Source organism: Meriones unguiculatus, chromosome 2, assembly GCF_030254825.1.
Source record: "Meriones unguiculatus strain TT.TT164.6M chromosome 2, Bangor_MerUng_6.1, whole genome shotgun sequence".
In the NCBI taxonomy this organism is placed as follows: domain Eukaryota; kingdom Metazoa; phylum Chordata; class Mammalia; order Rodentia; family Muridae; genus Meriones; species Meriones unguiculatus.
The window spans coordinates 55,214,130-55,226,560 of NC_083350.1; the positions used below are offsets into that span (position 1 = coordinate 55,214,130).

The 12,431-nt window shown below is 47.1% G+C and overlaps 1 protein-coding gene across 1 annotated transcript in view; it reads right to left on the reverse strand.

The window, feature by feature from the left end:
- Nucleotides 1-4,358: 4,358 nt before the first annotated feature.
- Nucleotides 4,359-12,431, reverse strand: part of Ercc3 (ERCC excision repair 3, TFIIH core complex helicase subunit) — a 31,036-nt gene continuing 22,963 nt past the window's right edge. Inside the window, exons 14-15 of the mRNA XM_060377508.1 lie at nucleotides 10,323-10,475; nucleotides 4,359-7,860 (exon numbers count right to left, since the gene is read on the reverse strand). Coding sequence (XP_060233491.1) covers nucleotides 7,729-7,860; nucleotides 10,323-10,475 — 285 coding nt within the window. The 3' untranslated portion in view covers nucleotides 4,359-7,728. The remainder of the gene's footprint in view (nucleotides 7,861-10,322; nucleotides 10,476-12,431) is intronic.

A 12,431-nucleotide genomic window follows, 5' to 3' on the forward strand; every position in this document is an offset into this window, starting at 1 on the left:
ACGTGCTGTTGTTGTGTGTGTGTGGGTTCTGGGGGTCAAACACCAGTGCACGTGCACACAGAGCTTCCTCGGCTCTCTCGCCAGCTGTCAGTTCTCTGTTATCACCGTCACCTCAAGCTCAGCGGCTCCAGGCAGCACGGGCTGATTGGGAGGAAGCTGTTTCCACAGCCTTTTCTGCTTCCAGAAATCCCTCGGGTTTTTCCAACGTGGCGTTTCCTTCATTTGAAGGACCAGCGACACTCTCTCTCTGGGACAGCGTGGGTCACACTCGCAAGGCGGCAGTCGGGATTTCACCTGTAATCTAGTGCCTTCAATGAAGAGCAGGGGGTAGCTGTCCTAGGCGGCGGAACTCCACCCAATGATAGGTGAGGGCCCAGCCACGGAGAGAGGCGCCACCCCGGGGCTGAGGCGCCACCCCGGGGCTGTATAGGTGACAAGGAGAGCCACCAGCCGCTGGCGCGCCCAGCAGAGATGCTGTGTGTGTGTGTGTGTGTGTGTGTGTGTGTGTGTGTGTGTGTGTGTGTGTGTGTGTGTGTGTGTGTGTGATCAGATTACCTGACCTGGGAAGACACACCTACGCGTGGGTCGCGCCCTCCAGTGGCCGCCCGGATAAAAGCAGCTCCTGCCTGCTCCTCTTCAGCCTTCCAATGTGGCCTGAGACCAACGGTCCCCCAGGAGCCCTCCAGGCCTTCAGGGCCAGCCTGCGAGAGCTGAAGAGCCAGCCTCGGGGACCGAACAGCTGCAGCTCAGCCGCGGCTGCGTACAGATGGCCACCGCGGAGTTATTACAGACGCCAGTCTAATACAGCTCCTTGAAACATGTATTGATTCTGTCAGTTTTGTCCTTCGAGAGGACACTCGCTAACACAGAGAAGGTTGACATCGGAAGCACAATGGGAAATTCCGTACAGCAATGCAGCATTTCTAAACAAATAAACTGCAAGGACTTTGAGGGTGGCAGGGCTAAGAGGTTGGTAAGCAAACTAGCGCACGAAATAAAGTAAATTAATGGGAAAGAAATGTCAGTCAAATAAAGCAAACTTTAATATCAGATAGAAATAACTTTGAAGCAGAGTCCTGGCAAGCAGTTTATCTGCTGAGCCATCTCTTCGGCTCCTATAAATGGAAACTTAAAAAAAAAAAATGACAATACACCCTCAACTCCTTGGCTCCATGTTGACCGAGTGACTAATACTTCTGCTGTTCCCAGGATTGAAGTAGGACTTACACACACTCGGGGGGGGGGGGAGGGGGGAGGCTCTCCCACAGCAGTGAACTTTCAGCGGTGAGCAGGAACTTTTAATGTGCAACACAGAACTCCCTGATTGGTAAAGCGGAAGACGCGGCTGACCCAGCAGTCGGAAGACCTGCACTCCTCATAAGCATACCCAGAATATCTCCTGAGCTTAACCCTGTGCAAGGCACAGACTTCTGAGCCAACTTGGATGGTGTATTAGGTTTGGTGTGTGTGTGTGTGTGTGTGTGTGTGTTGCTTATAATCCCAGTCGGTGCTGGGGAGGCAGAAGCAGGCAGATCTCTGGGGCTCGCTGGAGAGCCGGGCTAGCCTAACTGGCAAAGATCCAGGCCAGTGAGAAACCCCATCTCAACACACATACCCAGTGTTCCAAACATTTTATTTTGAACTACATAGACTCTGTTTAGAGAAAAATAAACACACCTTCCTTTATAAATATAGATAGAGCAAAATGTCACTGTGTCAACGCAGAACTATCAAGAACAATAAATATAAAACTTAGCTTTGCTTTTATCTCAGTGGCTTAAATCTCACAAATACAACTGAAGCTGCACACTCTTGAAAGCTTTTCTTTCTGGTCTCCTCCCGTTATTAGAATATTGTGTGCTGAGGTTGGGGTATTTGCTCATGGCTGGCTCAATAGCCTGAACAATCCTCACTCTGAGCAGTCAGTCATTTGAGCATGTGACCTTTAAGCACTAACAACTCACATACATGGCACAATGATGAATCTCTAAGCTCCAAAACAGAAAAGCCATCGGTTCTGCTTGGAACCAAAGCTTCCGCTGCATCCCATTAATAGAAATTAGCAGCAATAACTGCTGAAGGCAAGAGGTGAAATAAACGGGGCTCACCCCACCGGAGAGAAAACATGCCTAGGGCTGTAAATCTGGCTAAGAACCCACAGCTGGAGCTCATGGGACAGCAGTGAACCTACTACTAAATGGACATAGTACCACACGGCTCTCAGAGCTCCTATCTCTTACCCATAGGTTAAGGCAGCTCTCAAAGCTCAATAGTGAAGTTCCATTACGTAATAATTGTGACATAAGCTGGAATCGTCTGAAAGGAGGGACCCTCAAATGTCTCCAGCTTGTAAGGCATTTTTTTTAATCTCCTTTTTATTTTTATGAATTACAGTTTATTCACTTTGTATCCCCCCAGTAAGTCCCTCCCTCCTCCCCTCTCAGGCCAACCCTCCCTCCCCCTTCTCCATGCATGCCTCTCCCCAAGTCTACTGATAGGGGAGGTCTTCCTCTCCTTCCTTCTGATCCTAGTCTATCAGGTCTCATCAAGACTGGCTGCATTGTCTTCCTCTGTGGCCTGGTAAGGCTGCTCCCCCCTCAGGGGGAGGTGATCAAAGAGCAGGCCAATCAGTTCATGTCAGAGACAGTCCATGTCCTCATTACTATGGAACCCACTTGGACACTGAGCTGCCATGGGCTACATCTGAGGAGGGGTTCTAGGTTATCTCCATGCATGGTCCTTGGTTGGAGTATCAGCCTCAGATTCTTTTGGTTCTGCTGCTCTCCTGTAAGGCATCTTATTAATTAGCGATGGATGAGGGAGGGCCCAGCTCATCTGGGTTCTATAAAAAGGAGACTAAGCAAACCATAAGCAAGCCAGCAAGCAGCACCCTCCACAGCCTCTGCATCAGCTCCTGCCTCCAGGTTCCTGCCCTGCTTGAGTCCCTGTCCTGACTTCCTCTGATGGTGAACGTGGCTGTGGAAGTGTGAGCTGAATAAACCCTTTCTCCCCGAACTTGCTGTTGGTCATGGTGTTTGATCACAGCAACAGCGACCCTAACTAGACATACAGCAAACGCTTTACCAGCTGAACCATCTCCCCAGTCTTAAGTACAATTGTTTCCTTGGTTTCATTTCCAGGCTACTCATCGCTACTGTAGAGAAACCCAGCCTGTTCTGTTTGTTGACTGTATAACCCTGCAATTCTGATGAGCTTGTTAGTTCTCGGCAGTTTGCACGTGTGTCTCTTTCCATTTCCTGGGTGCTGGATCAGGCCATCTGCAGAGATGCTTTGATTTTTTTTCCTTTCCAATACCAACTTTTTAATTTTTTATTTATTTTTTGTCTAGTTGCCTTGGTTTTGCCCTGGAAGACTCCAGTTCAAAGCTGAAGAGAAATGGCAAGAGCAGATGTCTTTGTTCTCTAAATGCTATTCAAGGATTTTTCAGCCTTTTATCTGCCTTTCAGGATTTTTTATTCTTTTATCTGTCTTTTATCCCGGCAGCAGAGGCAGGTGAGTCTTTTATGAATTTTAGGCTAGCCTTACCTACCTTGAGAGTTCTAGGACAGCCAGGGCTATAGAGAGCGAGCCAGTCTCAAAAATGAAGCAGAGCTGGGTGGTGGAGGCACACTCCTTTAATCCCAGCAGTTTAAGTTAAAAAACTAGGTTATTTTGTTTTATCCAAATCATACTGAATAATGAGAATATGTCTGTATTTATAAAGACTGAAAAAGCTTGAATCTCTCAAACATTTGTTTTGAATAAGACAGGGATACTGGGTAGGCAAAGAGTCCTAACAAAAAGGCATGATCAAATGAAAGGACACAGTATTTTCACTTGTCACTTCATTAAAATCAAGACAAGTATTATTTTATCACTTAGCAATATGCCAGGTAGAATATTAGACATAAACAATTTTAAAATTTTAATTACAAAAATATTTAAGAAACACAAAAAGTGAGAGAACCATTTAGTTAGTGGGTCATGGCACTCGTTTGTCAGTGGTGAAGATTAGTCCATCCAGCATTTCAGGAGTCCACAAGACTGCGCTGAGATGTGGTGAGAGTTCCGGCCTCCTATAAGTTAGAAGCACCTGGATACAGTCCTGGTATTTTCATCAGAATGGAGTCTGTGATGTGGTGTCTTCCCCCTGCCCCCTCTAGTCTTGGAGCTAAAGGGATGATTCAGCACTTATAAACATCAGCTGCTTTTCCAGAGGACCCAGGTTCCACTTCCAGCATCAACTGTCTGTAACTTCAGTTCCAGGGGACCTGATGCCCTCTTCTGGCACCAGGAATGGTGCAGACATACATATAAGCAACACACGCACATATAAAATATTTTCTGAAAGTTAAGTCTTTTACAATAATATGCATTTGTCTATTTAATAAACCCAATTTCATAAACAGATTTAATTTTTGTGTTCATTAAAACAAGTTTCCAATCACCATGTAATTTGGTAGGGATGCTCTAAACAGGTGACACTCGCTGTAGAAGTAGATTTTTATAGTTAAAGCAATGACTGGCTATCCAAAAGCAAGGGCTTTGTTCAATGGTAAAACATAAAAAAATGAACTGTAATCACCTTTAAATATCCATTTAGTAAGAGGATACTACCAACAAATCAATACTTAAGAAAATATCATTGTAGAAAACAAAATAACTTTATCTCAGGATAATGAATTAACCTGAACAATTTAATAACCTTTATACTATTAACTTATTTACAATATTCATTTTAAACAACTTTTTACAACATATTTTAATCTTAACATTTATTATTGCTATTACAAAATTTAGAGAAGAATTTAATGAGGTAATTCTACATGAAAACTCAGGAGTCTGCAATTAAAACCCAGAAAATGTATACCTTATATAGCCAACATTTAAGAACACAGATAAACTACATTAATGGTTTATTTTTATTAACCAAATTTAATTGAATTCCTGTTAAAGATTTAACATTCTGACCTTTAGTTCTTACAGTCTTTTCACCCCCTCTTTTACAATGTCCCTGAACTTTGGGGAGATAGTATCATACACACACACACACACAATACATATATACACACACATATGTGTGTGTGTGTGTGTATATGTCCACTGACACTTATTCTCCGCAGAAACCAGCTGCGAGTTTCTGCATTAACCACAATCAGCATGCAATGAAACTTCTCGGATAGGCTTGAGAGCCGCGCTATTCCATGGGTCAGGAGAGCCAACTTTGAGAGCCGTCTCATACTACGTCCATTCAGCACCCACAGTGGGCAGCTCCCACATCAACCTTTAATTATGACAATCCCTCAAGGATATGCCCACGGGCCAATCTGAAGGAGGCAATTCTTCAGTTGAGGCTCGCTCTTCCCGGGTGACTTTAATTCACGTCACAGTGGTAAAAACTAATCAGATGTATGGTACTAGGATGAAAAACAGACCTCTCCGCTGCTGGAAGAGGATCAAGAGTCCAGAAATAAGCCTGGAGGCCCACAGTCCTGTTTTGAAACAGGAACCAATACAATTTAAGTAAGGACTCCCTACATAGGTGGTACCGTCGGGTATCCACACTTGATAAAACAGAGCCTTAGCCCATCCATTACAGCAACTAACTCAAGATCTGGGAGTGTTTATCTCACATGCCCAACGCCTTTGGTTCAACAGCCAGCACCAAAAAGAAACTAACTCTTGATCGATGAAGAGACTGAGTGTAATACACAAGACTAGAACACTCTTAACTCGAAGAGTGAGCTCAAGCGAGGCAACACTTCTTAGAGAACCTGACTGCAGCATCAAGAGACAGCGGCCTGAGGAGCACCGCAGCAGGAAGACCTGGCTGAGCCTCAGAACTTATATATAAAGCTGGGTGTGGCCACGCACACTTATAACTCCAGCACTGGGCAGAGGCAGGTGAGAAGAAAAAAAATACATATAAATATTTTGCTGTTTTATTTAACTTACTTTGTGAATTTCATCATTCACCCCACTCCCATTCATGTCCCCATCCCTGTGTACCCACTCTCCAACCACACCCAAGAAAGAAAACAAACCAAATTCTCTGTAGTGTGTCCCACAGTACAGCCTTTCGTGCACACTTCTTTACTTGCAAATGTTCACTGCAACATCACTGGTCTGGTTGCAGGCCTCTGGCTTCTGCCACACTTTCAATACTGGCTCCTCACTGGGACTATCCTGGCTATCCTGTTGTTGCTCTGTGCCATGGAGACCCTGCGGCTTTGGATGTGCAGGACTGGCCAGCTCACCCACTCCAGTAGTTCATCAATGGGGTAGGTGTTGGATAGGCCATCTCGACGCCCATATCTGGACCTGGGCGGTAGGGGAGCTGGTCAGCCTGCCAGCTCTCCTGCAGCCACACCACCAGGGCAAGCTCACCCAATAGCACAGGCAGCAACCAGAGCCAGCTCTCCCTCCCTCATGCCCTTGGGGCTGGCTCACCCACGCCCACTCTATTATGCTGGGTAGCCCTGGCTGTCCTGGATTCGCTTGTAGACTAGACTGCCCTCAAACTCACAGAGATCCACCCGCCTCTACTTCAAGTGAGGTGCTGGGCCAGCTCGAGTGTTACAGCTGGTGAGAGGTCAGGCGGGGAGGGGTGAGGAGAGAGGAAGGCATCCCTCCCTTGCCTATGCCACCACACTGGCAGACAAGGTTCGGGATCAGCTCTCCCACACTCACACCCTCGGGGGCTGGCTCGCCTGCGCCTTGCCACCAGGGTAGGCTCTACGATGCTGCCGAGGCAAGGTGCAGGGCTCACTCTCCTGCTCTCCAGAGCCTGGTGCCAGATCTCCCACCTGTTGCAGGCGGCAAAGGGCGAGAGCTGGGGAGGGCATCTCTCCCTCACCCACGGCACCACACCACCACATGGCAGACAAGAGAGGGCACAAGAAACAGACTGCTCGTTCACACTCAGGAATCTCAGAAAAACAGTAAACTGAAAGCCATAATATATACACAAAGGACCTGTAGGGTAAAAAGCGAGAAGAAAATGTATACACATACAAATAAAATTAAAAACACTAAGATAAATATGCAAAAGAAAAGAAAAAGCCCTGATACAACATTATGAGACAAGGACCCTCCGAGGATGCTGCTGAGTTTGTTTCCTGTTGTCCTTCTTGGCTGGGCATGCGCATGCCCTTAACAGTGGTTTGAGCCAGGTGTGGTGGCGCATGCCTGTAATCCCAGCACTCAGGGGAGGCAGAGGCAGGCAGAACTCTATGAGTTCGAGGCCAGCCTGGTCTACAAGCAAGTCCAGGACAGCCAAAGCTACATAGAGAAACCCTGTCTCAAATCAAGCAAGCAAGAGTGGTTTGTCTCCCCAGGGAGACTCTGTGAGAAACTAAACTTTGCTTGCGAGTGGTTACCAGTTGCGATTGCCTCTGGGTGTGGGCTAGAAATGTGTCTGCTCCTCCTTGAAGCCCCAGGGCTTTCTGACTCTGTTTTTCAGTTCATTCAGTAGAATAAAGACAAATGTACCTGCAGTGGTATAATTTTATATGCAGAAATGACCTACTCTCAGCAAGCTGAATACAAACAACAGCAGTCTTTCTCTCGTCTTAACCCCGGGTGACCCACGAAGGCAGAGTCAAAGCTCAGTACGGAGGTTTTCAGCACAGTCCGTCAACTGGGGTTGCATTTGAACACTACGAAAGTGCACAGTCTTGAGAGAAAGCATCCCACTGACAAGTCTTCAACTGAGCAGCAGGGACGGCCTCACTTCCTAAAGCGTTTGAAGAGTGGGTGTATGTGCTTGCTGGAGGCTTTGCTTCGGGAGGAGTGGTACTCCATATACACAGTGTCATCCGCCCCAGACATGGAGCTCATGGTGCCAGCGCGCCGGGACGCCTGTGGGAAGAGGAGGAGCAGGCTAAGGTGAATCTCCAAAGAACCCCGTTACAACGCTCAAAATCAAATTCAATGAGTGTGTGTGTGTGAGTGTATGAGTGTGAGTGTGAGTGTGTGTGTGTGTGTGTGTGTGTGTATGTGTATGCACGCGCGTGTGCTGGTAGGGATTGAACCTACTTCCTTGCACATGGTAGGTAACACTCTACCATCAAGCTAGACTCGCGGCTATTCGATATATTGTTTTTAAAATAACACTCTCAGGCTAGCATTTAAGAGCACTGGCTGCTTTTCCATAGCATCCAGGTTCAATTCCTAGCACTCACATTGCAGCTTACAACTATCTATAACTCCAGTTCCTGGGGCTCTAACACCGTCACACAGACATACATGCAGGGAAAACATAAATGCTCATGAAATAAAACTAAATGAGTTTTAGAAATAAAATAATACTCTCTGGGCTGATGAGCTGGATAAAAGCATGTGCAGTACAAACATGGCAACCTGAATTTGATCCCCAGAATCCACAAAAAGGCACAAGGAGAGAAAAGACTCTATAAACTTGTTCACTGACTTCCACAAATGTGCCCCCGACACACACAAAGACATATGCACACAGATATACAAAATAAGTTTTGTTTTGGTTTTGCAAGACACTGTTTCTCTGTGTAGCCCTGGTTGTCCTAGACTTGCTTTGTAGACCAGGCTGGTCTTGAACTCACAGAGATCTGCCTGCCTCTGCCTCCTGAGTGCTGGGATTAAAGGTATGCCCCACTCCACCAGACCACACATTTTCTGTATCTTAGGCATTATAACTCAAAACAGTTATAACTCAAAACAGTTATAATTGTAACCTACAGAAAAGGAACTTGACTTGGACTTGCTCCAGCTCTTAGGAAAACTGGAACTAGAACACTGCCCAGGCACTCTGATTTAAAAGACGCTACAATGTCTCCCTTGATGACAACTGCTCAGCAGAATTTATTCTTTTGTAGTTCTGAGGTAACAAGCCAGGGTGGGGCACTACACATGGTAGGCTGAGTGACACGCTCACCCCTGCACAGGATCTTTCTTAAGAGTCAGGGTGGGCTGGAGCGGGAGGGGCGGCTCAGCAGTTGCGAGCACTGGCTTCTCTTCCAGAAGACCAGGTTTAAATTCCAGCACCCACTAGCAGTTCACAGCTGTCTGCCACCCCAGTTCTGAGGGACCTGATGCACCCTTCCAGGCACACATGTGGTGCACAGACACACGCAGGCAAAACACACCCAAACATAAAACAAGAAACTAATTTTAAAGAGTTAGGGTGAGAATCTCTTAAAATCTCCTAAGACTTGATGCAAGGCTTTGAACCCATGGGAAAGCCAGGAAACCCTGGCTTGACTCAGCTCCAAAGCTATGAGCAAGTTTTAAGTGTCTGTAAGATGGGCATGACCAAATCTGCTCCAAAGATGGACATGGAGCCGGGGGAGGAAGGTGAACACCTTTAACCCCAGCACTGGAGAGGCAGAAGCAGAGGAAAAGGCAGGCAGAGCTCTCTGAGTTCCAGGCCAGCCAGTTACACGGTGACATCCATTCAAGCAAAACCAAACAAAACCAAACTCAGGTGTGAACAGCAACCACACAAGCCTGGGGTCTGACCCAGAGCCAATCTGCACCTGAACCAGATGTCAGAAAAAAAAGGCCACCTGACCACTCTTGCCAGGTTCTCCATAGCCTGATCTCAGGGGACTGATCCAACAGCACCGAAGGTCACCTTGACACCCTGGACTAACATGCAGGCTGCCTGACATGGGAAAGGTCTTGACTGCGGGTGCTCACACCTGCCGAGGTGGCAACTGCTGCTTCTTTCCTTTCTTGTTCTAGCTAATGCTCAACTTTTGGCTTTAATATCACCAAATTTCAGAAACTGGAAATGTTGAACACTGATTCCATTTCACCTCTCTCCTTGGAGAGGCTGATAACACTCCTTATGATGCATTCGCTCACTGATTGCACTGCATGCTCACACCTGGGCACAGCAGGTGCTTAGTAAATACATGTGAAAGAGCGGGTCTTTTCAGGGAACTCTAGGGCTTTCCAATACGGAAGCCATGGCCTGAGGTGAACACAGTCAAGGCTGAACTCTCTCACTGAAGAGGAAAGCAAGGTGAGCCAGGTAACCCCAGACCAACAGATTCAACTTGCTAGCTCCAGAGCCTGCAGGGTTCTCATCCTGAGCCCAACATTAGCAGGCTCTTCACTGTGAACCCCTCTGACTGACGAGACATGTACAAGGAGCCCACACTAAAAGATAATGGGGTTGTTCCTTCAAATTTTTCAGTTTTCTCCCAATCCTACCAGCTTGCATGCTCATAAGTTTGTGTGTGTGTGTATTCACACGCAGGGCGAGTGCACATGGCATGCGTGTATGCATGTGCCCATGTATCGTGGGTGTGCCACAGGAGAACCTTTCTCTCTTCACTCACCTGGCCAGATCTAGAGCCAAACTCTCCAGCCACCACTTCCTCCTCTGCATCCAGGTCAGTGGCTGCCAGGACCTTCTGCAGGAGCTGCTGCTGCTCCTCTTTGGTGGAGAATGCCAGCTCTTCCTCCTCCATTCCAGCTAGTTTTGTGATTACCTAGAAGAGCAACGGCAAACAAAGCCTGTTGTTCTCGCCTCCCAGTCCCCCTGCATCTGCTCCCAGTCACCTCTTCCCACCTTCACTGCTCCAACCAGAGCCTCACTACTGGCAAGACAGACTAAGAAACTCTGAATGGCACATCAGAAGAGGGATCTTTAGGCTATAAACATTCCCTCAGATCTTCCCATCTTGCACCAGGAAGGGAAGGAGAGCATGGACACGTACCTGCACAGAATCCACACTACCTGGCATGCTAGGCTTCCAGCAAGAGCACTTTACTCATCCAAGATGTTAAGAACTTGTTAACTAGGAGCTGGAGGTGGCTCAGTAGATGAAGGCAATGGCTGCTCTTCCCGAGGGCCTGTGCTCAGTTCCCAGCACCCACATAGTGGCTCACAACTGTCTGTAACTCCAGTTCCAGGGAATCCAACACCCTCTTCTGGCCTCTATGGGCACTGGGCACATGTGCAGTACACAGACAAACAGGCAACACCCACACACATAGAGTAAAACTGTAAAACTAACTGACCGGATTTTCCACCAGAAGCAAAATGATCTAGTTTCCTTTTTGTTGCTGTGATAAAACACCCTGACCAAGAACAACTTTGGGGGAAGGGCTTATCTGACTTACACACCCAGCCTCGGTCTGTTATGGAGGGAAGTCAGGGCATAAACTCACAGGAAGCTAAGGGCAGGCCTGCTTGTGTTACCTCGGACCAAGGAATTCACGGTAGCTGTTTCTGTCCCATGTTGTAAAGAGCACATAGACGTGAAATAAACAGGTATTGGTATTTTCTTTCCCCTATCATTTACCGTAACATCAACTGAGATAACAGCAGTGGTTACGGGCTGTGAATCTGTATCATCACGTTTGAGTTAGGGGTCACCGACACATTCAGCATTCCTAAAAGGACTGCCATACACTTTAAAAGGAGACATGTTTATGGTGGCGTGGGCTAGCCCATGGTGTTAGCTGGAGTTACTCGTTGGGAACTTAAACATGAGGAGATGTGATCTGGAACCAAGGAGAAGGCAAGCTGCGGGGCATGCCTGTGAAGGACTTTCTTTCCCATTTATATACACATATTGATTCACTCTGCTCTTCCACAATACATCCTAACTGAAGATTCTCCTCCTCACCCTTCCCAATCCCCACCACCATCTCCACACTCCTCCAGAATGATTCCTCCTCCATTTCCCTTCAGAAAAGAGCAGGCTGGGGCTAGAGAGACGGCTCAGCAGTTCAGAGCACTGGCTGCTCTTTCAGAGGGCCCGGGTTCAATTCCCAGCATCCTCATAGCAGCTCATAACTGTTTGTAATTACAGTTCCAGGAGAGCCGACACCCTCACACAGACATGCATGCAGACAGAATATTAAAAATAAATAAATGAATTATTTTTTAAAAAAAGATTTATTAAGAAAAAGAAAAAGAAAAGAGCAGGACTCCTGGGGCCTGCTAGGCATAACAAGTTAAGAAAGGCAGAGCCAGGCGTAGTAATGCATGCCTTTAATCCCAGTGCTTAGGGAGCAGAGGCTGTGAGTTTGAGGCCAGCCTGGTCTACAAAGCAAGTCCAGGACAAGCAAGGCTATGTACAGAGAAACCCTGTCTTGGAAAGAAGAAAAAAAAAAAAAAAAGAACTGGGCACAGGCTCTCATATCAAGGCTAGATGAGGCAACCCAGTAGGAGGGAAAAGGTCCCAAGAGCAGGCAAATGAGTCAGAGACCCCTCCACTGCACAGTTAGGAGTCTTGCATTAACAGCAAACTACACAACCATAACATACATGCAGAGGGCCTAGTACAAACCCACACAGGCTCTGTGATTGCCGCTTCAGTCTCTGTGAGCCCTGCTTAGTTTGTGGAGGTGCCCTCAACCCCTCTGGCTCCTACAATCCTTTCTCCCCCTGAAAGTGCTTTCCTGACCTAAGACTTTTCGAAGCTGGAAGAGCCACA